This window comes from Crocodylus siamensis, chromosome 14 (assembly GCF_052110815.1).
Source record: "Crocodylus siamensis isolate JL-2025a chromosome 14, ASM5211081v1, whole genome shotgun sequence".
NCBI lineage: Eukaryota > Metazoa > Chordata > Crocodylia > Crocodylidae > Crocodylus > Crocodylus siamensis.
Genome location: NC_143408.1, coordinates 11131722 through 11158103, shown reverse-complemented (window position 1 = coordinate 11158103; position 26382 = coordinate 11131722). Strand labels below are relative to the sequence as shown.

Below are 26382 nucleotides of genomic sequence, written 5' to 3'. Positions count from 1 at the left end.
GAGGCTTAAAAGCATAATAAAATTGAATGGGTAGATGATACATTACAGCATCATTTAGACCTCTTTGTATCAAAAACAAACCAGATAAATCATGGATAACTCTGATATGGCAAACAACAACTTATTTCAGGTTACATCTGCCTTCTACCCCAACAGGATTAATTAGCTCCACATTAACACTGCGCTTAGTTTCCCCCATGAGGCAGCCTCTCCAGGTCCCAATCACAATTCTACTGCTCTGGGATCATGAGCGCAGTAGATGTGACCTGCCTTTTATAAATTAGGTTCGCAAGTAAGCTGTTGCCATTTGGTGGGGGACCACAATCCTTCCAATTTGGCTTTTCCAAACAGATTCACTCAGTTCTCAATTTCCTCTCCATTGCAGGGGAGAGGGAAACCAAGGAATCTGCAGGGGTGGCAATATGAGGTTGCCATCTGATGTCTGGTGAGTGACAAAGGCTAAGGTTCTAAAGTCCCAATTCAAGAGGGAGCAGGATACTAATCTGTTTTCAGGTACCAGGTGGACAACATGATCTTACTATAAAAGAACTATCACAGATCCTGACCTGAAACACCTCTATCAAGCTGTGCTTTGTTGCTCCCTCAGGGGCAGATCCTAGGCAATCTGAGAAGGGCAATGGGGGAAAGAAGAGGAGGAGAACCATAATCAGTTCCAGAATAGGCTCTTGAACAGGCCCGACCAGAGTCCCAGAATGAAAGGTTTGGAGGATCCAAACCTGCATTCTCTCAGCATCATGGCCTGAGTGAAGGGGAGAGGCTGAACCATCAGGCTCAGAGTGTAGTAATCAATGGCTCGATGTCTAGTTGGCAGCCAGTATCAAGTGGAGTGTCCCAGGGATTGGTCCTGGGTCCAATTTTGTTCGATATCTTCATCAGTGACCTGAAAGATGGCACAGAGTGCACCCTCAGCAAGTCTGCAGATGACACCAAGCTGGGGGGGAATAGTAGATACACTGGAGGGTAGGGTTAGGGTTCAGAGTGACCTAGGCAAATTGGAGGATTGGGCAAAAAGGAATCTCATGAGGTTCAACAAGGACAAGTGCAAAGTCCGGCACTTAGGATGGAACAATTCCATGAACCGGTGCAGGCTGGGGGCTGGCTGGCTGGGCAGCAGCTCTGCAAAAAAGGCCCTGGGGGTTACAGTGGACAATAAGTGAAATAGGAGCCAGCAGTGTGCCCTTGTTACAAAGAAGGCTAACGTCATACTGGGCTGCATTGGCAGGTGTGTTGCCAGCAGGTCAAGGAAAGTGATTCTGAGGTCCCTTCCAACCCTAATTTTTTATGACTCCTGCATGCCCGGCTACAGAATCTATTGATGAATGGCAATTTATCAAAACTACAGCATCTTCTCTAGAATGCCACCCAGTTCTCCACCCATCCCCAAGCACTGCTTGCAGCCCCTGTGTGTCCAAGGTGATGGCAACCCTTGTTGGCGGGCATTCCCAGCCAGGGGTGGGGGGAAATGAGTTTGCTCATCTTACCATTCTGTGTCAAAATGGGACTGACAGGGTGTGCAGTGTGCAAGTCCATTGCCAGTAAACATTTCTAATTAGGGGAGCTGCAAGTGAAAACATTCAGGCCCCATGTCTGAAAGTAGTTATAGATTGGGGGGGGAGGGGGGGAGGTGAGGTCACAACTAGTCTTCACCTGGTTCACCCTTCAAAACTAGTCTTCACCTTTTTATGGCCACTACTGGTGATCCTGAAAATGAGAACTTGCCAGACCTCCATGGCTGCTACTGTGGTCAGTATTGTGGAGCTTTCAAAGGAAATTTTTCTCGAACACTGCTTGAAGGCATTCGAAGCGGGCATGGGTAAAACCTGTTAGCATCTTACAGCTTTCAGCTTCTTTATGGCAATAGACAAATTTAACTGATACCTTTCTTTGCTTTGGGACATTCAGAGTTTGTGGAGTTTCAAAAACCATTCATACCTTCTGTGTGTCAGGTCCAGGTTGTAGCCATACTGATCTAGAGGAAAAGGCAATCAGGACTCGTAGTAGACATGATAACTTTTATTAGACCAACAAAATTTTTGCAAATAATTTAACTGAAAGCTTTAACTGAAAGCTTTCAGACACAAACGCCCTTATCAGGCATTGGAGAAAAGATTGTAAAAGTTCTCCTGGGTAGAAAAGAAAGTTCATGTCATACAATTTCACAGAGGAATCAATAGATGGAAAACTCTTTTGGGCAGTCTGCCCAGAGGAGCCTTCTGAACTGACTGCCCAGCAAGAGTTTTCCATCCAGGAGAACTTTTACAATCTTTTCTCCAATGCCTGAGGAAGGGTGTTTGTGCCTGAAAGCTTGCAACTGAAGAATTTTTTTTTTGAAAAAAACCTCGTTGGTCTAATAAAAGATATCTCTACTATGAGTTCCAATTGCCGTTTATACCTCCCAGCTTTCAGCCTATGTGTAGTCATTATTGTTGTGGGGATTACATTTCATTTAAGAAGGTTTTTCTTTTTTTGACTATGCATAAAGAGGCCATCCCCTCCCACTGACCTCTCAACCTCCTCCTCCTTTCCCCCACTCCCACCTGCAAAGGAAGCCAATGAGCTAGGAGGGAAAGAAAACTAACTAGCAGGATTGCACTGTACTTCCTCTATACCAGTGCTTCTCAACCTGTGGGTCGTGACCCATAAGTAGGTCACAAGAATATATGAAAGAGTCACAAACAAACGTTAAAAATGGATCAACAAACTTTAAAAATAGATTCTCCTTTAGAGGAGAAAAACATTGGAAACTGTGGCTTTTCCCTTGGAGTCTGGCAAAGTTCCAGCCTGCAAGGGGCTGCTTGGGACCCCCAATGCCCTACACATACCCCACTGCCTCACACACCCAACCCCTGTCCCACACACTGGGGAAGGTAGGACCTGGGGATGGGGGCAGCAACTGAAGGGCACAGAGTTGGGACTGGCCATTGACATTTATGAACAGGTCCTGGTACCAAAAAGGTTGAGAACCATTGCTCTATATTACCCCTCCTGTTGGCTCATCTTGTATGTGAAAAAATACAGCAGTCACAATGATACCCCTTTCCCTGTCATGTTGCAACCTTTATCCCAGAGAACCTTCAAGTCTATTTTGTGATAGGGTCCTGGAAACAGACATTCGCCTCTCGCAAAAACTGAAGAGCAACACAGAGAAAATGAAGAGCAAAAGTTCTGTTATTCATTACTATCACAAAAAATCTCCCTTCCCTCACCAACAGGGTAACACTTAAAGCACTAACAGAGAACCCAAACTAGATTTTAAATGAAATATAATGCACAAATTATTAAAATCTCCTCTCAAAGAGTGGTTGTGAGTTTGTAACGCATGATGCATAAAGAATGAAAATACAGAGAAATACACCCAAGGCAAACAATATCCAATGTTTACATGTTATAAAAGCTGCAAAATTTGTACACAGGAATCTGTAGCCTGGTCACCCAACAAGACAATATTCTGCTGTGGTTTTCTATACCAGTACTGTCCCCCATCCCAGAGGCAAGCACCTTGAAGAAAGCTGGCAGAAAGATGTCAAAGGGACAACTGGTTTCTGGAGCTATATGGACTTCTACTGCCCACCCTGAGGCCAGCTCTGTCTGGAAGTCATGGCTTGGAAGTGAGGGGCACCTGCGTATCCGGGCTGCTCAATGCCACAAACCAGTGGAGGGGACAGCCACAGCTGTCTAACATATTCTGGTGAGTGGAGGGGGCAGGAGGAGCTCTGATTTTCCATGATAAAAAAAAAAAAAGTCAAATGCCAAAATATATAGGTATTTAGAATTAATTTTATATGAATTATAATGACTGAAACACTGGTAAGCTTTCAAATTGCAAATATATCAGTAAAACATCATGCTCAACTGGTATCTATACAGATATAGATATATAGATAGTGGGGTTTCATTTTAATGATGGAAAAAAGTGGATTTGGGGGTTGGTTTTGTTTTGTTTTTTTAAATCAGAGCATTTTGGATTTAACAGAGAAAACCAAGATTCCTGCTGATGTCCTATCCTCTTGGCCAGCACCTTGACAGTGTTAGAAACAGTTTTCCATGATGTCACTCATGAGAAGGGCTTGCCAGCTGTCTCTCGAAAGATGCTGTTTCTGCAGTCTGATACCTACTTGCAAGCCTCTGTGTCTTGCTTCAAATCACCAAGCTTCTACAACAGATTCCCCACTGGCCTCACCTATATTGTATTTAGGCAAATCCAAAACAACTCAGACTTCACGACAACCCCGATACTTACATTCTATACATAAAAAAATTGATAAATTTGTTATAATTTTCTAAGAACAGATCCTAAATATAGGAGGGTCATCTTATATTTGCCCTCACCCCACCACTACAGCAGGGAAAGCAGTGGAGGAAGTGGTAGGGGAGGCAGTAATGAGACAAGGGGTCAAGCAGCCTGGCTCCTACCCCTTCCCGCTTGCCCCCATTCTCCCCTACTTCATTCATTCATTCATAGAAAAATAGGGATAGAGGGGACACCTCAGAAGGTCACCTAGTCCAACCCCCTGCTCAAAGCAGGACTATTCCCACCAAGATCATCTCAGCCAAAGCTCTGACTAGCTAGGTCTTAAAAACCTCCGAGGATGCAGAGTCCACAACCTCTTGGAGTAACCTGTTCTCTAGTGCTTTACTACCCTTTCAGTGAAAAAGTTTTTCCTAGTATCTAACTTAAACCTCCCTTGCTGCAACTTGAGACCGCTGCTCCTAGTTGTCATCTGCAAGGATCCGGGTTTTCTATTTCCCATGGAAAAATGGAAAAAACAATGGATTTTCCCTTTTACCAAAGAAAACATGGATTTTTCATTTTAACAGAGAAACATGTGGATTTTGCTCTTTTGCAAAGAGCTCTGTACAGGTTGGCAGAGCTCCAGCCAGGGGGAGAGGGAAGAGGCAGTCAGGCAGGAGGCGCCATGTGCACTTACATGCAAATAGCTGCCAGGCAGGCTAGAGAGCAGCTCCTGCAGTCAAGTCTGGCGGGGGGGAGGGAGAAACAATTGAGGATCCCATATAGAGGGAGTTGGGCAGGACTAGGGTTGGGGCTGGGGCTGCTGCCCAGCCAGGCGGTGCGTAGGGCTTGGGCCCACATGCGGCCACAGGGCACCAGTGGGGAGCAGGACAGGGCGGCTCATCTGCAGGGGGGGCAGGGGGTTAGCTCCCCACCACTGCATGCACTCTGAGGGGGGTGGCATGCACATGCCCCCCAGATCTGTGCATGAGGCAGGGTGGGTGAGGGCTGCCTGCTGCAAGTTCAGGTCCCCTGCCTTGCTACCCTCCCCCAGGGCCTCCACTTTGGGGAGGACAAAGGGCATGTTGCCAGGGCAGCACAGGGCTTGCAGCAGTGACCAGCTTCCCTGCCTGGCCTTGCTCTGCCCTGTCAGGCCCGCTGAGCTGCAGATGCCCCAAAGAAAGGCAGTGGGGCAGGGAGCCCAAGCCCACACCCACACCCGCCCCTTGCACAGATCTGGGTGGCATGTGACTCCCATCCCCCAGGGAGTGTATACAGTGGTAGGGAGCTGCCCCCCACCCCAGTCCACAGCAAGCAGCCCACACCTGCCCCCACAACAGGCTCCACTCTGACCAAGCTGCCTGTGGGGGAGGGGGAGCTGGGCTCTGCTACACTGCAGCAGCTGCCACCTCCTGCAGACATCAGCTGGCGCTCAGGTGCTGCTGTGGGGGACAGGGGGCTGTGGACCCAGATCACTGGCCTCGTAACTCTGGCAGCTGGGGTCCCCCTTCAGCAGGGCTGGGGGGAGTGTGGGGAGGGCAGGGGCACCAGCAGGGCTCAGGGGCTGTGGCTTGGGAAGAGAGGGCCCTGGAACCTGGTGAGGTAAAGGGGCAGGGAGAGCTCTGATTTTCCATGATAAAAGAACCAGAAATCAATTACCAAAATGTATAGGTACTGGGAATTCATTTTACTATAGTGACTGAGGCATTGGTAGGCTTCCAAACTGTGAAAACCAGGATCCCAAATCATCTGCCACCACTGAGAACTTCCTTCTCCTGCTATTTGCCCTCCTCTTGCCTACACCCCCCTGGCACCTGGCTCCACTGCTGTCTCCTGCCCCAGGCACTCCCTACCAAAACCTCTGCTCCCACATGCCCTCCCCTCCCCTGCCACTTAACTTCATTGTGGCTTGGTCCAAAACCTGCACACCTAACATCAACTGTCCCTTGCCCTTTAGAGCAGCTCCTGGGTGGCACTAGCCCTGGTTTATCAGGGTGGTTTTGGTGGAACTTCTTCAGCAGGTTAGGGGCATGGATGTATTCTGCAGATTCCCGTGTGCAGTCCTCAGGGTAATATCCCTCCCATTTAACAAGGTAAGTTGCCCGCACATCCACTTTGAAACTAAGATTTCACAGGTGAGGTATTTTCTTGTCCCTCAGCTGTCACAGGGGGTGGTAGAAATTGGGTCTAGTGAAGTCCTTCCCACACTATAAATCAGGAGCGGGCAAAATACGGCCCATGGGCCAGATTTAGCCCACCAGACCATTCTATTCAGCCTGTGGGGCCCCCCCAAAAATTAGAAAATTAATATTTATTTTCTTCTGACTGCCTGTCAACGCTGACAGGAGTCAGGGGCAGTAGGACCCAGGGGAAGCCCTCAGCAGAACTGGGCAGCCGAGCCCCACCCCCAACCATTTCACTACCTTCCTGCCCCCACGTGGCTCCTGACTGCATCCCTGGACTAGGGAGCACAGGGCCATGCTGGTATGTGTGTGCACACGTGTATGCAGGAACAGTGTGTGTGTAAGCAAGGGCAGTATGACTGTGTGCGCGAGCACGCAGGCAGGGACAGTGCGTGTGTTTATAGGCTGAGTCCCACACGCACACCCCACCATACACATATACCCCCCCCCCCCCCCCGCACTGCCATATATGCAGATGGCCACAGACACACACCCCCAGGCACCCTCCCCCCACAAACCCCATAACCACCCATACCCCACACACTCACAACCCCTCACAAACCTATACACTCCCCAACAATATACAAGAATAAGACTTCATTTTAAGCTATTGTTCAATCACCTCTGGGTACACTACACAAAGACATGCAAATCAGGACAAAAATATTTTTTGAAATCAAATTATATTTTAAAAAGCAAACATCTACAGCATTCATTAATTTGGTATTTTTCTGGTTCCAAGATGGTGATGGGGGAGGGGAGGGGGGCTCCTGTTAAGGGGCAGGACTAACCATGTGGCCCTTGACAGCTTGCTAAAACTCAGTAAGTGACCCTCCACCCAAAATAATTGCTCGCCCCTGCTATAAATGATTTGAGGAGAGATGCATGGAATCATGAGCTGATTTTTAGGATTCAAGGTAGTTGAAATTCATATGCCATTGGGTTGATCTGCCAGCTGATGGAATAAGGTCCTAGGAAATGGTGGTCCAGGCTTCATGAGGACTAACTGGTAAGAAGGTGTTCAACAAAGCCATTCTGGCCCATGAAGTAAGCAGGCCCTGGCTGGCAGCGTAGGTCCACCGTTTCCTTATAATCTTCCTTTGACTTTTTGAGGTGTTGTTTCAGTACTTCTTAAACCTAATATGCTGAACCAATTCCATAGCTGTTGGGTTGATGGATCCTATGGATAGTGCTGGGTGAAACCAAGGGTAGTAAAAAAACTGCCTGGTCTAGGAGTACTCAAAAATTTTATATGCAAATTCTCAGTAAGGTAGACCAATGGTCTTGCTGGAAGTCAAGCAGTAATGGAGGTACTGCTTGAAGATGTGATTTTTTTTTCCAACTTGGGCATCTGTCTGGAGATGGGAGGCAGAGGAGAGGTAGGTGCAGACTCCCAGTAGCCATAGGGCTTTGCACCAGAACCAACAGTCAACTGAAGTCTGATGAAAAGCAATCTGGAAGTCCATGGAGTTGTACCACATGAAATTAAATGGGCCATTGGGTAAGCTGATCTGTCATAGTCAGGATCACACAAAAATTGTTCAAGCCTGCTGGTTCCATGTTGTCTAGGGCAACAGCAGCCCACAGTCAAGGTGGCAGCGGGAAAGGTTTGGAGGGGCCTCTAAGTCTTCTGAGGAAGCCTTTTAGTGCAAGCGCATGTCACAGGAATAGACAAAGGCCTGCATTGTCTGTGCAGCTACAACCACCAGAAATAATGAGAGGCAAGTGAGTATGGGTTTTTTGTTCCATGAGGTCCTGCCAGCAGAAAGTCATGGCTTAGACAAAAAACATATGATAGTCAACCTAGCAGGGCCAGGGGCACTGAGATCTTTCCCCTAGTAAACATAACCCCATCCTAATGCAATATTTCTTCTTTATGGAGACGGGTTTGTCTTTTGGGGCTCACTCTTCCCTAGTGGTTGTACAGGGTAGATCCAATGGTAATGTAACACTGATGAAGTTTGGGGCTTTAGGAAAGGGCTAGCTTCTGGAATGTCTTGTGAAGAGTCTGTATCATACTCAGCTTTTTTGGGAGAGCACCTCCTTCCCACTTTGAGGCCCACACTGGTATGTTATCTGAAAGTCAGTGTGGGAGAAGAAAACCCACCAGAGATGCCTGTGGTTAAAAACTTCTGCTTTCTGAAAGTATTCTAATTTTTTGTGGTTGCTAAAGACCCGAATTGCGTGATAACCTCCTTTCAGGTGATGCTGCTAGTTTCCAAAGTCCACTCTAATGGCAGTCCAAGATTTGTTAGTATTGTTCTGCTGGAACGAGCCTGGACGAAACCCGTAGTGCCTGCTCTGGGTCCTTTTGTTGAGAGACTAGTGTGCCATTCACTATGTTAGAGGCAGCCGTTTCTACCACAAAGCCAATGCTGGGTCTGGGTGAGCCAAAACCGGGGCTGAGGTAGGGTTACCACATGTCCCTGTTTGGCCAGGACCCTCCCCGATTCCATAGCCCTGTCCCAGCTGGTTGGTCTAAAGTCCTGAGCCAGAGTCCAGCAGGGAGGTGGAGCGGTATGGTATGCGAGGCAGGTGGCTGGGCAGGAACTGCTGCTGTTATGCAGGAGCAAGACATACAGACTGGAGCAGGCACCACCCTGCCCGCACATGGCATGTCCTTGGTCTTGCACAGCAGCAGCAGTGCCTGCATAGCTGCCTGCCTGGAGCACCATGCTAATCGACTTCTCTGCTAGACTCTAGCCTGGGACTTCTGACCAACCTGCTGGGACCGGGCTATGGAATCCAGGATTGACCCTGCCACACTGGGATGTATGGTCACTAGGCTAAGGTAAAGTATGGCTTCAGGTGCTCAAAGACCAGCCAGGCCTCAGCAGACAAACAGAAAGCAGGATGGTGACAGGGGGGTCACTACTTGGGCAAAATTGGTGATGAATTGCTCATAAAAATTTGTGAACCCGAAGTCTCTGGAGTTCCTTGACATTTTAGGGTGCCCTCCACCTGCAGACTTCTTTTACTTTCCAAGGGTCCATTTCCAGACCTTCTAGGAACAGAATAAAGGCAAAGAACTCAGCAGAAGACTGGCTAAATGTACATTTTTCAAGCTGTACTAGTTAGCCCAAATAGCATAACCAGGTACTCAAAATGTCCATACAGATTCAGAGGGCCATTTTCTATTCATTGCCAACCCTTACTTTAACTAGATTGCATGCACCAGCGAGATCATGTTCTTTAAACATGCAGAGAGTTTTTAGATGACCTTGTAGCTGTGGGATGAGAAGTAAGGGGTAATGATTTCATACCCCTTTCATTTCACATGGATTTCACACAATGATTCAGTTCAAGGTCCAGTAGTCCACAGAGAGACCTTCCATCTTTCTCTTTGAAGAACAAGCCAGGGGCACCAGCCGATGGGAAATTTCCTTGCAAATCCCTAGGCAGGGTGGCTATCATAGTGGACAGGCCAGTTGATTCAAAATAAGACACCTTTATGTCCTCTATTTTTCTCTTGAAGAGAAATATAGAGGACATAAAGGCATTTAGTACTGTATCAGTAGAAAACAAGAGTAGCAGAAAACTGGAATGTCCTGTATGATGGCCACCATATCCCTAAGCCAGGTTCTTCTGGATTTACTCCTGGAAGGCAGCTAGTTCTATTGCAGACATGGCATAGATTGACCCTTCTGCATGATCTTTGCCTCACGCTTTAAGCTAGTGGGTTAAGCTGTCGTTCCTGTGTTGGGGGATGGTGTCTGCATTTCTTTCAAACATGTCAGCATAATCTTAGAAAATCTTAGGTAGCCAAGGTTCTTCCACGAGAAACAGAACCCCCCATGGGCTGGTATCTGTTGGGAGTCCTGCCTGGGCCCACCTAAGTTGTGTCAACCCCAAGCTGACTTCCCCGCTTGCAAGGCCTGGGTTGGCACATTTCCTGCATCCTTTTCTATAGGGCAGCAGGTAAGCACATGTCCTGATGTCCCACAGGAGAAACACAAGTTCTTCTGATAGTCATCCCATTATATTTCAGGTGAGGTGACAGCACTCCTCCCCCTGCCCTGTCCTCCTCCCCCAGCCATCTATCTGCATGAGTTCAGCAGTAGGGTTATCTGAATGGGGCAGAGGACTGGGCAAGGACTGGGCAAAAGGGAATTCTTTTCTTCTCTCCTTTTCTGAAGACAATGGTCAACGTCAGTCACTAAATACACATAGGCCAGTTCCTCTTCCTCTCTCTGGACTTACATAGCAGAAGTGGAGCATCTAGTGATACAGAGCGTCTAGTGACAGGAGCCAGCCACCCGTGTATTAGGGAGTGGGCAAAGTCTTGGATACACTCTATCCAGCCTCTGGAAACAACATTAGGGTAGCAAGTTGGGAAAGATGGCTTTTCGGGTCAGACCAAGGCCCTGGGTTCAAGACTGTAGGCAGCAAAGAATACAGTTTTAAGGATCACCTTTCCAATGCCAGGACCACTGAGCTCTCAGCTGCTATACTTCAGCAAAGGGCATCAAGCCTGGCCAGAGAGCTGAACATACTTTAGCTTGAAGTCAAGAACAGCACCCAGTACTTAATGCTGCTTCTCAAATCGACAGCTGTAAGGCTAGGAAGAAGGTGTCTATTTCAGCATCTCACTGGGAAAGTGTGGAAGAATGCTATCCCAGTTTCTTCCTAGAGTCTTCTATTAGGCTTTTCCTTGCTATTGTCTTTTCACCTGTCTGTCAATTTGGCTGCCCCAGGTTACTGCGGACATGAGGGACTTCAGGTAAGGGGGTGGGAACTCCACCTCTCTACTGTGTTAGCACTGACCTCATGGCATGGGGGCCGGGGCTTGAGCCCATGTCACTCTCTTAAGGTCACCAGTGGTGCTTTTTAAATTGGTTGGTTGGCCTCAAACAACACCTGGTCTTGATTGGGTCTTGAAGGTGATGTCAAAAGGGCTATATAAAGCTAAGACACCCTAGGATGGGGAAGCAGCTGTGTTAAGTTACATGCAGCAATTGGAACATCTGCAACTCTCTTTTTTCCTCTCAGGATGCTGAAGTAAGTAAACTACTTGGAACTTATCTAGATACATAGCTGCTTACTGTAATGTAGAAGTGTACCAAACAGCTACTAAGCTGACATGGTTTGTTCTGGGTTATTATTTGATACTTTTCTACCCTGTACCCTTCCCCATGCCTAACCTCTTTAATCAATAAAGATCTCCACTATAATAAGCATGGTGGACTTGCTGGGAGAGGGACTGCGGCATGTCTTTAAGCTCCCTATGCTTGGCTAACTAAGAAAGGCTACTCATAGAATCATAGGGCTAGAAGGGACCCTGAAGGTTCATTGGGTCCAGCCCCCTGCATGACCAGGAAAGACATCTGGGGTCAGGTGACCCCAGCCAGGTGACCATCCAGTCTTCTCTTGAAGACCTCTAGGGTAAATGATTGCACCATCTCTGGGGGAGCTTGTTGCATAGTCTGGACACCCTAGGGGAAACTTATTCCATAGTCTGGACACCCTAGTTTTGAAGAAGTTGCGACACCTCTTTGTGCTTCAGGCTAAAGGAAGCACCCTAAGTTCTTGCAGTGGGTCAAGCACCTTCAAGGTCTAAAAGGCCTGTGTACCGCAGGGGGCACAGAGCCTGGGTACAGACCAGAGTCCTGGGTGGTGGCAGCGATTACCCCAAGCTTGCAAGTGTCCTCCAGGAAAGCGGTTGGCCAAACATGAGGCCCTCAGAGCTTGGTAAGTGGTCAGGCACAGTGAGGTGGGTGGCTCAGTGCAGGAGCTCCCCCTACTGGTCCATCACAGAAAGAACACTCCAGGTCCAAAACTCCAAAGATAAAAAAAAAAATTTAAATAAACTAAATACAGCAGGTCCAGGAAGAACTGAGACATGACAAAAATTAGGAATAAAATACCAGGTGAAACATTAAATTATGCAAACAAGAATTTGATATAAGAGCTATAATAGAATTTCCAACAAAACCTAAGCATACACTCACCAGTCGCTCTCTGCTAACTATCAGCAGGCCACGAGCTCCATTGATCTGAGCAAGCCTCACTTTTTCATAGAAGGTGCAGTTCCCCCGCATCACCATGGGGATTCTGTTATTAAATCCCCCATCAGGCACATCAGAAGGAGAACACAAGACAGATGTTGTCTGATCCTGAAGCTGCAAAAGGGACTGAAAGGATAGAGAAATTTGTTTCAGAACAGCAACTATAAAAGTTTTGGAAAAAACAACACTCTTTATTTATATGAAACAAGAATTGGTATTTTAAAAAACTATAAGTTCTAAGATAATAATCATAAAACACATTAAATTAAGTTTTAGTAGAACAGAACACTTAAATCGCTTTAATACCAGGTTATTAGTTACGGTTTTTTGAAAATTCAAGTCAGACACAAAAGATGCACTTTTCACAGAAGCCCAAATACTGATACTCTGTTTACCTTGTTATAGACAGGCAGGCTGCACAGTTTCTCACTAACATTGCCTGTCACTTTCAGCTGCTTATTATTTTTCCAAACTTTTAAGCACTTGGCTTGAAATCTTCAGCGAATCTCTCTCACTGATTTGCCTGCCTTGCTTAGAACAAGGCTGGCTGCTACTTGTTTCTCTCAATTCCTTTGAATAGGCACCATGCCTTGTTACAAACCTGTCTCTCTCATTTCTTTGTGACAAGTACCACACAGCCTAGTTGGAAAAACTGTTTTACAGTCTCTGAGAAATTGAAGAATCACTTCATCAATGTTTTATAAAGCAAACAGGAAGAAGCCAACACCAGACTTGCAGAACTAACAAACAGCATACAGAACTATTGGGACATATCAGCCATTTACCAGGAGAAGACAGGCTTCACAGTTGGATGCAGATATTGCAAACGCCTGCCCTCCTTAAAGAAGTTGAAGGAAGCAAAACTTTCCAAACTTATATGTTACAACATACAATCCCACAATCCAATATCATCAGCCTATCTAACCACACTCTCAGCTTCACTGAGATGCTTGGCCCAGTGCTGTTCAATATCTTCATCAACGACCAGAATTAGGGGGTGAAAATCCCACTGGCCAAGTTTATGGATGACACCAACATATGGGGTTGTGTGGACACACCCACAGATAGGCTGCAGATGCAGGCAGATCTAGACAGGCTAGCGAGTTGGGCAGAATGGAACCAGATGAGGTTCAGCATAGAGAAATGCAAAGTGCTGCATCTGGGAAGGAAGAACCTCCAGCACACCTACAGGCTGGGCATCACTAACCTGACCAGCACTAAAAATGAAAGGGATCTGGGGTTAACAATAGACCCCAGCATGAATGAGCCGGTAATGCAATGCAGTAGCTGCTAGGGCCCATAAAACTTTGGCATGCATCGATTGATGCATCTCCAGTAAATCCAAAGAAGTGATTCTCCCACTTTACTCAACATTGGTGTGGCTGCAGCTGGAGTACTGTGTCTAGTTCTGGGCGCCGGACTTCAACAAGGATGTGCTAAAGCTCAAGAGGGTCCAGAGAAGGGCCACCCGCATGATCAGGGACTTGCATGGCAAGCCACATGAGGAAAGGCTGAGGGATCTCAGGCTCTTCAGTCTAAAGAAAAGAAGGCTGAGAGGGGAACTGATTGTGACTTACTGCTGTATCAGAGGCGTACATCAGGGGCTCAGTGAACAAATGCTCACCAGCGTGCCCTGGGGGAAACTAGAAATAGTGGACACAAACTCCTGAAAGAGTTCCAGGCTGAACATTAGGAAAAACTTCTTTACAACTAGGGTGTCCAGACTATGGAATAAGTTCCCCCCAGAAGCGGTGCAATCATCTACCCTAGAGGTCTTCAAGAGAAGACTGGACGGTCACCTGGCTGGGGTCACCTGACCTGAGATGTCTTTCCTGGTCATGCAGGGGGCTGGACCTGATGAACCTTCGGGGTCCCTTCCAGCCCTATGATTCTATGAGATGTTTATTAGTATCCCATGATCTTGCCTCCCGCCCTACTACACTACTCCATAAGGTGCAGCTGTATCGAGACCTCAAAGGGTTTTTCCACTGCCTAAGACTAAGTAAATATTTCCATGACACGGAGGCAAAATGATCAACTCTCCACAGACCTGACCCTTACACAACACAAGAGGAAGGAAATCTCCTGCACTCCACTCAGCCGCAGCCCTTCTCTGGACCGGCACAAAACTGTTTCTACTTCCAAGTCCACTCTAAAATTGCTAGAAAACAACAATTTACATTACAACCCCAGTCCCAGAGAATGGAGAGCCATACTCAGCCTTAGAAACGAGGGAACTACGTAACCTCCTAAAGATGCTACACCTCCAGAAACACAGGATAGGATTTATGATTTCAGCCCCACAGGAACCCAAGATGGGCACCTTTTACTTAAGATACACAAACTTGGTAAACTAAGGACACTCCATCCTCCCTGGCATTGGCACCATCATAGGAGGGCTTTCTGCCTACTGACTCTATCCTATACACATATGCTACTTGAGAGGCCAGCTATGCAGTGTGGTAGTGATGTAGCCATTGGATACCGCCACAAAATTTCCCGTGAAATGAACTTGCTGGGTCAAGTATTCAAGAGTTCTTTTATTGGAGAGGCAGAAGGTGTAAAACTCTTGGTGAAGTTTCTCTAGAGGTTCCTTCCCATTTGTCCATATGATGAACATGCCATTAGCATACCAGGGAAAGAGAGGACAGTGTCATCATGGGGAATGATATTCCTTATCGCTCGCAATTCATCCCCACTGGGGATGTTGATGTACTGAGATGTGATATTTATAGTAGCTAATACAGTGTTTGCTGGAAGCTTATCAATAGAGTTTAGTTTCTTAAGGAAACCTGTGGTGTTTTGTGGCAGAGCACCTCTGGTGTCTGACACTTTAAAAGCCTGAAGAGGCACTGGCAGGTGTGGCCCAGCTCTGGTGAGCGGCCATTTTGAGATTCAGGCCAGCAGAGATGGAGGCAGCACTCTGCTGCCTGGCACTGAGGAAATAACATCTCCCTGTGGAGCTGCTGCTCTGGCAACACCAGGAGGTAAGGGCAAGAGGTGAAACTGCACCCTGCTGGGAATGGGTGGCCTGGTGGGGCTGTTCGTGGCAGAAACCCTCCCAAGAAATGCCAGGTCAGTTACCACCCCGGTGGGAGATAAGTAGGGGCACCTAAACCCCAGCCCCCATCTTCAGGCGGGCCAATTAACATTGGAGGTAGTTTGGGGCCAGGTATGGCTGCAGCCACCTGAGCTTATGTGGGGTGCAAGACCCTGGAGAGTGGGGCCAGGCACGGCTGCTGTCACCTGAGCTGGGGGGGAGGGCGGGGGGCATGTGACCCTAGGCCCCAGCGTAGGGTGGCAGAGTACAGACCTCAGTGGAGGCAGAAGTGTAGAGCAGGGTGCAGTGGGGCACCTGACAGTCTGCACCAGAGTAGCAGTTGGGAGGCCTGGAGAGCCTAGTAAGGGGTATGGAGCCTAGTGAAGAGGCAAGGTGCCCAGAGGTTAGGAGCCCCGATTGTGCATGTGTGTGGGAAGGAGCCCAGTGAGAATGAGGGGCCCAGTGAGCTTAAGGAGAAAGGCCAGAGTTAAAAGCTGGGATAGAGTGGCAACATGTGAATGCCCAGAGGGGAGTGTAGGGAGGCCCTATGAACAGGGAGCCTGCGATGAGGCCCTGGGAGGAAAGAACATGAAGTGGGTCCCAGTGAGCACGGGGCTCAAGGGTAGGCCCTGCTAACTTGGGCCAGGTTAGGTCCAGGTAAGCCTTCAGGCACCTGAGGCCACAGGTGGGCCAGAGGCCAATCGCGTGGAGCAGCTGAGGAAGTGCCATGGGTAAACAATGAGGCGAGTCAGGAGCTCCTAATTCAGAGCAGCTGGGTGGGCAACCTGGTGAGGGAAGAGAGGCAGAGTCACTCCAGTGTTCTGCAAACCACCAAGCTCTCGCTTGGATGAGGGTCACGGGAGAGGCCCGAGAGGCCACATGCTTGCTGGCCGGAGAGTGCAGGGAAACAGGCCCCAGAACCCTTCAGGTGAGGGCATGGTGAGTATGGCCCTGGGAAAAGGAGGGGTGGTAGGACAGTGGCCCCGCAACAGGGCAATAAAAGAGACTGTGTGAGAAGCGGTGGAGTGGGAAAGGCCTCACTGAGAGGGAGGCAGTATAGGTGTGGCCTGTAATAGGGCAGAAAGTGAGAGGCCTAACACTGGGATGAGTTGAGCCTGGCCTCAGGCCAAAGCAGAGCTCAGCTGTTAGGAATATCTGTGAGGCTTGGCAGTACAGGGGTGGTAGGAGCTGCAGACGTAAGCCCAAGAGACCAGGACATTCAAAGGGCAGCCTCCTGCCTAACTAACACCTTAATTAGGTGTCATCAAGCCATGGCAGGAAGAAAGGTGGGCAGCATGCCCAGAGGCAGGTGGGGAGACCAGCACTGTGGCTAGTCAGGGAGTTCCCATGTGACCACGTCCTTCAAATGTATTTGCTCTGATCCCACCAACTGGGATGCACACCTTTAAGATATGAAGCAAGGATTCCTATACTTACAATACAGGTACTCCCTCACATAATGCTGTACCGGCTAACGTTGTTCTGTTATTACGTCACTGATCTATTAGAGAACATACTCATTTAACATCCTGCAATGTCCCGTTATAACGTTGTTTGGCTGTCGCCTGCTAGTCAGACAGGTGGTGAGATGGGGGCACCATGTGCATATATGTATATGCATGTGGCCACAGGCAGCCTGCAGAGCAGTTCCAGCAGGTAATTGGTGGGAAGGGCAGGAGAGGGGGACTGAGGCACCGGCAGGGGGCGAACAGCAGCCAGGAGATCCCCGCACAGCTCAGCTGCCAAACTGGGTCCTGCACACAGGGCTGCGGGGCAGGGAAGCAGGGCGCGCCAAGCAGTTGCTAGCCACTGCCAGCTCAGCCCTGCTTTGCTCCCCTACAACCTCTGCAGGCAGTGGTGGGGTGGCGTGCAGATCTCCTCACTGGTCCAAGCTCCCCCAACCCCCCGCAGCCCTGGTGATGCACCTCCTGCTCAGGAGGCTGCACCCCTCAAAGCAACAGCACAAGCAGAGGCTGTATTGCCATGGCGGGGGGGGGGGAGCTTGCAGCAGTGAGGAGATCCCTGCACCGCCCCGCTGTCCTCAGCCATGCCAGGTTGTGCCTGCAGGGCTGTGGAGGTCCCAAGGCAGGGGAAAGAGAGTGGGAACCTGCGTCCACAGCCTGCACCTCCCCTGGGTATAGATCTGGGAGTTGCAGGTCCCCCCTGCCCTCCCAGGAGTGTATGCAGCAACTGGGAGCCAGCTCTCCCCAAAATGAGCCACCCATGGCCTGTCCTGCTCTCCTCTGGGGCCCTGCAGCTGTGCACTAGCCCTGGGCTGCAAGCCCCACCCGGCTGCCCAGCTCCTTCCCTACAGGGGCCTAAATCCCCCTCTCACACTGCCACTTACCTGTGGGAGTGTGCCCTAGGCCACAGCACAGGGGAGTGGGGGCATGGGGCTGTGGACCTGGATATATAATGTCTTTCGTCTGGGGAAAAAACTTCCCTGGACCCTAACCCTGCTATTTACTTTAATTCTTATGGGAAAATTGGATTTGCTTAACATTGTTTTGCTTAAAGTCACACTTTTCAAGAACTAGCTACAATGTACAATCCTAAAACTGTAGTCACTTGAATCACAGCCACTCATACCTGCCCTGATCTGCTACAATACCAGCCCCAAAATGAGCACAACTGCTCGTTTGTCCTCCTCTTATTGTCACCTACAGCCCCCAGCTTGAATACCTGGGACACATCATTAACAACCTCCAACCTTTCTGGAAAATGACAGTGTCAAGGCAACTTTCTGGGACATGCTTATCTTGGTTTACAGGCCAACCCCAAATAGCACATCTCCTATTCTCACCAAGGCACTGGACCCAGATGTCAGCTACATCCCCTCATTAAACACAGACCATAATCACCACTGGACCAAAAAAAAACCTGGATTATAAACACCTTGGCCACATCCCGGTGAGCACGGCTGTTTGTTTCCCTAGGGCTATGCAGTAGCAGCACACCTTGTACTGTTGCTGCTTGTCCCCAGGGACTGCCTGTGCCTTGTGTGTTCTGGTGTGCAGCAGGTTACCTCGGGTGGGATAGGGGAGGCTGGGGCCAGCAACTGTGCTGGCCCCAGCCGCCTTACTTGGGGTCCTGGGGGCCTTGGGGAGGTGATTTTGGGTAGCGATGCTGCCACTGCATGTGCCACCCTACTTTTTTTTTTTTTTTTTTTTAAACCTCCTGGGGTCAAATCCCACCCCGCCACCCCGCCCTGCTGTAAAAGGCAGCAGCATGAGGAATGCCTGCACGTGTGGTATAGGGCTGCAGCACCACATACCACATGTCTGTGCTTATTTGGCCTTGAGTTCATTCACCTACTCTACCAATACCATCACTTGCTTACAATGCCCATCTGCGGTCTACATTAGACAGATGGAGAGATTCCTAAATGAAACAATGAATGGACACTAATTTGATATCAATTCCAGAAAGACGAAATCTTATGACAGAACACTTTAACCTCCCAAGACAGTCCATCACTGATTTCAGAGTAGCTCTTCTTAAATAACAAAAGTTTAAACACAAACTTGAATGCAAAACTGAACAATAAGAAATCATCTGCAGACTGGACTGTGTTAAATATGGTCTCAGCAGAAGCTCTAGATTCATATCCCATTATAATTTGTGTCTGGGGCACCACTGGGGATGCATGGAAGAGCAGATATCCTTCTTCTGTGTTCCTTCAAAACCTTAAAATACCCAGTGCTAGAACAAAAGGTTCATTCACAGCCCTATTTCAGACTGAAGATAAGATGAAGAGGTGCAGACAAAGCAAGTCCAAAAACACTTTAAAAAGGACTTTTGTCAAGTGTTCCACCTCTACAAGGCTAGTGGAAGAACAAAGCTCTTCTATTCCTACTGCAAACAAAATGGAGGGGAGGCTTGAAGAACAGGGAGGAGGTGCCTGGAACACTGCTGCTAGAAGTGTAAAAAGAATTTAAAATGCTCAAATTGTGCAAAATAAGACTGGCTGAAGCTTTTGAAGTTAAAATATCTGTTAATGAGATTAAGGGTGAAGGAGAGGGAACTATTCTTAAATGAAAAGTGGAACCTCTTCTCCAATAAGGATGACTATCTGGAAAATAGGAGTTGGATGGCTTAGCTATACTTCTTGAGATCCATGGAAGGGATCTAAAAAGATAACTGTACAAGATTGCACAAAAAGTGTTTTTACCTAACCTCCCAGAAATATCAGCGCTCTAGGGCTATGGCCTGCAGACTGTGACCCTCCCAGAACAATAGCAGTAAACTGTTTCTCAAATACTAACAAAAAGAATTTAAGATAAGTTATTTTCCTCAATATTCTGACTTATGAATATTATGATTTATCTGGATTTGAGTGCAGAAACGCTTAAAAAGAGAAGAGTGGAATGTTCCCAGAGGATAAGACTAATCAGGGCTTAAAAGCTTTTATTTGGTATCCTGCCAGGCTGACCTTGATATTTCAAGGAAGACTCAGGAGGTTTTTAAAGATCTTGAGGCTTTATTAAGGAAATAACCATAATTTTCATCCCGACCTAAGAGTCCAATTCTGTAAGGATACAACAGCAGAAGTCCCTGTCATTAGGACTGAGATAAGTGTGGTTGCTAAAAATAAACAGAATGTGTGAAGTGATATAATCAGGGGGTACATTTACATGAGATGCTTTACTGCGCATTAGACTAATCTAACACACAGTAAAGTGTCACTGTCTACACATATGCAGCAATTACTGCACAGTAGATTAGTTTAATTCACCATTTTCTAGTACCGGATATACTTACTTTAATGTGCAGATTTCTAGTACTTGTAATGCACAGAAGCATGGGTGTAGATGCTGACCGGGAGCAAATTGCTCCCGGTCAGCCTAGGCAGCAGGAGGCCACAGGGTGCAGGAAGAGCTGTTTCAGCTCAGCAGGATGCTGCCTCCCAGCCACATGGAAACTGGGACACATCCCAATGTCCACATGGCTGGGAGACAGCTGCCCGGAAGCCAGAACAACTCTTCCCTGCCCCATAGAGATTGTAAACAGCCCCCATGCGCCCCGCTAGCCTGGGGCTGGCACCCAGAGGATCCTAGAGCTCTCCCTGGCTGCTGCAGGGGGGCAAAGCAGGGCAGGAGCAGCCCTGGACTGAACTACTCCTATCAGAAGCAAATTTTCTCCCAACACATGTTCATATGTGGTCAGGGCTGCATCCTAACACACCTGAATTTTTTGCACAGAAATATCAGGCACATGAATTGTACATGTAGATGCACCCACTTTGTAGGTAAAATCCTGGCTAGGATAAAAAAAAAAAAAAAATACCAACCAGAAGTTATACCGGGGTGGGCAAAATACAATCCAGGGGCCAGATCTGGCCCACAGGGCCCCTGAAAATTTTAGAAAATTAGTATTTATTTGCTCCTAGCTGCCTGTCAAAGATGACAGAAGCCAGGGGCAGTAGGACCCAGAGGAAGCTAGTGGCAGGACCCAGCAGCAATGTCTGCCCAGCCCTGGCCTCCCAACCAGAAACCCCTGCCTAGCAGAGGCTTCTGGCCTGGGACCATGAAGCCATTCCTGCTTCCCTGCACCAGAGACAGAAATGCAGCCCAAAACTCAGTAAGTGGCCTGCTGTGTGAAATAATTGTCCACCCCTGTGTTATACTGAAAACTGTAGGAGAATAAGCAGATAGGAAGTGAGGGTAGCTACTATTTTTCTGGGATTAAAGAGTTTTTGGTTGGATTATCCCCATTGTTAGTTTTCTTGGAAAAAAAAAAGTCTCTCTCAAATATAGCAAATCTACATTAAAAAAAAAGTCGAAGGGGGTGTAGTGCTAAATACCTTGCACGTTATGGCTAGAAGCAAGGAGGAGTTAAGAAAAACAATCTTGTATGTTAAGATGAATGTAATGGGATACACAGTAATGATGTTCTTTCTGAAATGCTGATAGAAGATTGGATGCCATCATCACAAAAACTGCTAAAAGTGGCAGTGGTGACATAATGCAAAACCAGCAATGGCTGAAATAGTAAAATAATACCATGACTACTCTAAAATATCTCTGTGAATACTGCTCAAAAAGAAATAGAATAAGATAGCTAGATCAATGCATAGATATATGCATGTTATGAGAGAGAGAGAGAGATCCTAGACCCAGATAAAAACTTAATAAGGGGAAGCGAAAGTGGAAGCCTTAGTAGTGTTCTTGGGGTGAAAGAAGTACAATCCATTCAATACTAGAAGTGTTTATATACTAATGCAAGAAACACAGGGAACAAATGGGAAGAACTGGAGGTCCCAGCACCATCACAGAATCATGATGTAATAGGAATTATAGAGATGAAGTGAGACAGTTTGCATAAGTGGAGTATGGTCATGGATGGATATAGCTTGTTCAGGAAGGATAAGCAGGAGAAAAAGTGGAAGAGCTGTTGCCCTATACATAAAACCATCGTACACATGTTTGGAAGTATGACATGGTAAGTAAGCCTGTTGAAGGCCTTTGGGTAAAGGTCAGAGGGGAGAACAGAAGGGAGGATGTCCTGGTGGACATCTGCTACCAACCACCAAACCAGGAGAAGATGGCAAACAAGGCCTTCTTTAAACAACTGATAGAAGTTGTCCAATCACAAGACCTAGTTCTTATGGGAGACTGTAATTACTGGGATACCTGCTGGGAGGGAAAGAAACAGCAGTGCACAACCAGTTGGAGGATAACTTGGAATGCGTTGTGGATAACTTTTTCCTACAGATGGTAGAGAGGTCAATTATGGGAGAAGCGTCTCTCAGCTTGTCACTTACAAACAGGGAGACATTGGTTGAGAATATGAAAGACAGAACAGGACTTGGGCAACAGTGACCATAACATGATAGAGTTCAAGATCCTAACGGGAGGGAGGAAGGAGAGCAGCAGAATAAGGACACTAGATTTCAGAAAAGCAGACTTTAAACTCAGGTACCTGGTGGGAAGGATCCCTTAGGAGGCAATTCTGAGGGGAAAAAGTCCACAAGAGCTGGCTGTATTTTAAGGAAGCCTTTTCAAGGGACAGGAGCAAGCTAACTCAATACAACAAGAGAAGAGGAAATGCAACAGGACACCAGCCTGACTAGAAAGCAAATCTTTTCAATGAGTTAAAATTAAAAAAGGCAGCCTACAAAAACTGGAAATTTGACTATGAAACTATGGAAGAGTACAAAAGTATTGCACAGGCACGCAGAGAGAAAGTTAAGGCGGCCAGTGAATGATTTGACATGCAACTGGCAAGGGCCACAGAACATACAGTAAAAGCTCTGTTAACGGGCATGAGTGGGGAATGGGAGATGCCAGTATCTAATAATTCCAGTTATCTGAGGCAGGGGTTTGAAAACCCCTGTGGAGTAAGTGGGGCACAGGGAGCACCACATGCAGAGTGATGGCACCACAAGGTGGTGGGTGGCAGCAGTGCTGGCCGTGTGTGGGCGGGAAGTAACGATCAGGAGTGGGATGGGTGGGCAAAGCCGATCTGCTCCCTGCACATCTTGTCCTGCAATGGTAGGCAGGGCGCAAAGTATATAGGGGTGTGTCGGGGGCAAGGAGGTGCTGCCTGGGCACTAGGTCCAGGGAGCCAGCCAGGGGGTGGGGAAGGTATGTGCAGTGTAGCTTGCCTGGGTGTTGAGGTCTGCAGCTGCCCCTGTAGCACTCTGCATAGGGCCAAGCCACACCTGTGGCAGCCCATGCCGTGCTCCTGCTCACGCTCGCTGACCCAGCCCTGGCCAGCATGCAGCTTCTGGTAGGACTGTTCCCACTGTGGCTGCAGCTGGCTGGGTGCTGCTCTGCTTCCCACACCTCCAGTAGGAGCTGCCTGACTAAAGCTTCCCCACCCCCTGCTCAGCTGCCTTGCACCCGCTCTGCCCACCCGCAGGTGGCTGCTCATCATACTGAGCAGATGGCAGGCGACCTAGGAGCTTGAGCCAGAGACCTGTGCCTTGAGGCAAGAGCTGGCCAGTTGAAGCTCTCAACCACTCACCTGTTTCTGGTGTGGCTACAGACAGTCAGATACTGTTCTGCTTCCCTTGCCTCCAGCGGTGGCTCCTCCTCCCATTCCTGCCCTTGCTGCAGATGTTGGGGAAAACTTCAGCCAGGCAGCTCCCACTGGAGGTAATCGGACCAGAGCAGCACCCAGCCAGCTGCAGCCACACTGGGAACAACCCCACTGGAAGCTGCGTGCTGGCTGGGGTCCAGGCCAGCAGGTCCAGGCTGGAGCGCAGTGCATGCTGCAGTGGGGTGGGGCTTGGCAGACCCAGGTAGTTAGCAGGCCAGATTCAGTCTGTAGGCTGTATTTTGCCCATCCTTGCAGTACAGCATATGCTGAACATGAGTCAGTGGTATGCTCTTGTTGGAAAAAAAGCCAACAGCATACTGACCTGTATCAACAAATCACTCCCAAATCAAAAGGAAGCAATTCTTCCACTGTTCAGCACTGAGGCCTCACCTGGAGTATTGCATCCAGTTTTGGACCCCACACTTCAAGAAGGAGGTGCATAGATTGGAGAGTCTAGCACAGAGCAACAAAAATGATTAGATGCCTGAAAAGCATGAATTATGAAGAAAGGCTGTAAGACCTAGGGTTATTTAGTTTGGAGAAGAGAAGACTAAAAAGGGATTCAGTAAGAGTCTTCAAATACCTGAAGAGTGATTATGGAAAGGATGGAGATGGGAGTTTATCTGTGGCTGTAGGGGGCATCACTAGGACCAAGAGCCTCAAGATGCAGCAGAGGAAAGTTGGGTGGAGACAGAGAGAAACTATGAAGGTGCTCAAGCATTGTAACATGCTACTTAGAGAATCTGTAGCATCTTCATTCTTGGCAGTTTTCAAGAGCAGGCTGGACAGATGCTTAGGTGGGATGGTTTAGTCAGGGAAGATCTTGCCTTGAGCAGGGGGTGCGATGAGATGGCCTTGTAATGTCCCTTCCAGCCCTACTTTTCTATAGGATTATAAGACCATAGGAAGATTTCATAGATTTCATAGACATTAGGGCTGGAAGGGACCTCGGGAGATCATCGAGTCCAGCCCCCTGCCCAAAGGGCAGGAAGTCAGCTGGGGTCATAGGATCCCAGCAAGATAAGCATCCAATTTACTCTTGAAGGTGTTCAATGTAGGTGCTTGAACCACCTCCGCTGGCAGACTGTTCCAGACCTTGGGGGCTCGGACAGTAAAGAAATTCTTCCTTATGTCCAGCCTGAAACGGTCTTGCAGGAGTTTGTGACCGTTCGACCTCGTCATCCCTTGGGGCACTCTGGTGAACAGATGTTCCCCCAGATCCTGGTGGTCACCCCTGATCAACTTATAGGTGGCCATCAGATCACCCCTGAGCCTGCGCTTTTCCAGGCTAAAGAGTCCCGTGGCTCTCAGCCTATCATCGTAAGATCTGTTTTCCTGACCTCTGATCATGCGCGTGGCTCTCCTCTGGACTCTCTCAAGCTTCTCCACATCCTTTTTGAATTGTGGAGCCCAAAACTGGACGCAGTACTCCAGCTGCGGCCTCACCAAGGCCGAGTACAAGGGGAGAATGACGTCCCGGGATTTGCTCGAGAAGCATCTATGGATGCACGCCAGCATTTTGGTCGCTCTACTAGCCGCAGCATCGCATTGGAGGCTCATGTTCATGTTGTGGTCAATGATGACCCCCAAGTCTTTTTCTTCTGTAGTGCTATCCAACGTAGCACTGCTGAGCCTATACGGGTGCTGCAGGTTTTTCCTCCCAAGGTGGAGAACCTTGCATTTTTCGGTGTTAAACACCATGAGGTTCTCGTCTGCCCATTTGCTGAGCTTGTCCAGGTCAGCCTGGATCACCCGCCTATCTTCTGGTGTGGATGGTTTGCCCCAAAGTTTGGTGTCATCGGCGAACTTGGCCAGTCCACTCCTGACTCCAATGTCCACATCGTTAATGAAGATGTTGAACAGGATGGGTCCCAGGACAGAGCCTTGAGGGACCCCACTGGTCACAGGGCACCACAATGAGTGACTGCCATCAGTCACAACCCTCTGGGTCCGACCACGAAGCCAATTTCCCAGCCAGCGGATCATGGTGGAGCCAAAGCCACAACTGGGCAGTTTGGCCAAGAGGTGATCATGGGATACCAGATCAAAAGCTTTTTTGAAGTCAAGATATATGACATCAATCTCTTCTCCCTTGTCCAGGTGATAGGTCACCTGGTCATAGAAGGAAATGAGATTGGTCAAACAAGACCTACCCGCAACAAACCCGTGCTGGCTATCCCTTAGGATGTTAGCCTGGGCCAGTCCCTCAAGGATGGCCTCCTTAATAAACTTTTCTAAGATCTTCTCCAGGATAGAAGTCAGGCTAATGGGCCTGTAGTTAGCCGGATCCACTCTCCTCCCTTTCTTGAAGATCGGCACCACATTGGCCTTCTTCCAGTCTTCGGGCACTACACCAGAGCACCAGGAGTTTTCAAAGATCCGTGCCAGGGGCTGGGCTATGACGCTCGCCAGCTCCTTGAATACCCTGGGGTGCAGGTTGTCAGGGCCAGCTGACTTGAAGGTATCCAGCTTCTCAAGGTGTTCCTTCACGAGGTCAGCATTGATGGAGGGTAGGGGATCCCCCTCACCCAGATTTCCCTGTCCCATAGCAGGCATGGGCATCCCGTGTGACTGGTGAAAGACTGACGCAAAGTACCTATTTCATAGGTTGGCTTTTTCCTGGGCGTCAGTTGTCAGTTGCCCCATCTGGTTTAGCAGGGGTCCAACATTGCCCTTGCTTTTCTTCTGGCTCCCCACATATCTGAAAAAGGACTTTTTGTTGTCCTTGATGCCTGAAGCTAGTTGGAGTTCAGTTGCAGCCTTGGCTTTCCTGGTTTGCTCCCTGCAGGACCGGACCAGCGTGGAGTAACCCTCCTTGGAGGTGAATCCCATCCTCCATCCTTTGTAGGCTTTCCTTTT

At 48.4% G+C, this 26382-nt stretch overlaps 1 protein-coding gene across 2 annotated transcripts in view; it reads right to left on the bottom strand.

Annotated features, from left to right (window-relative positions):
* The window catches only part of SPPL2B (signal peptide peptidase like 2B), a 144119-nt gene that overhangs the window by 82469 nt on the left and 35268 nt on the right, over positions 1-26382 (bottom strand). For both annotated transcript variants that reach the window (XM_090027849.1, XM_090027850.1), the window contains exon 3: positions 12384-12566. In XM_090027849.1, coding sequence (XP_089883975.1) covers positions 12384-12566 — 183 coding nt within the window. The remainder of the gene's footprint in view (positions 1-12383; positions 12567-26382) is intronic.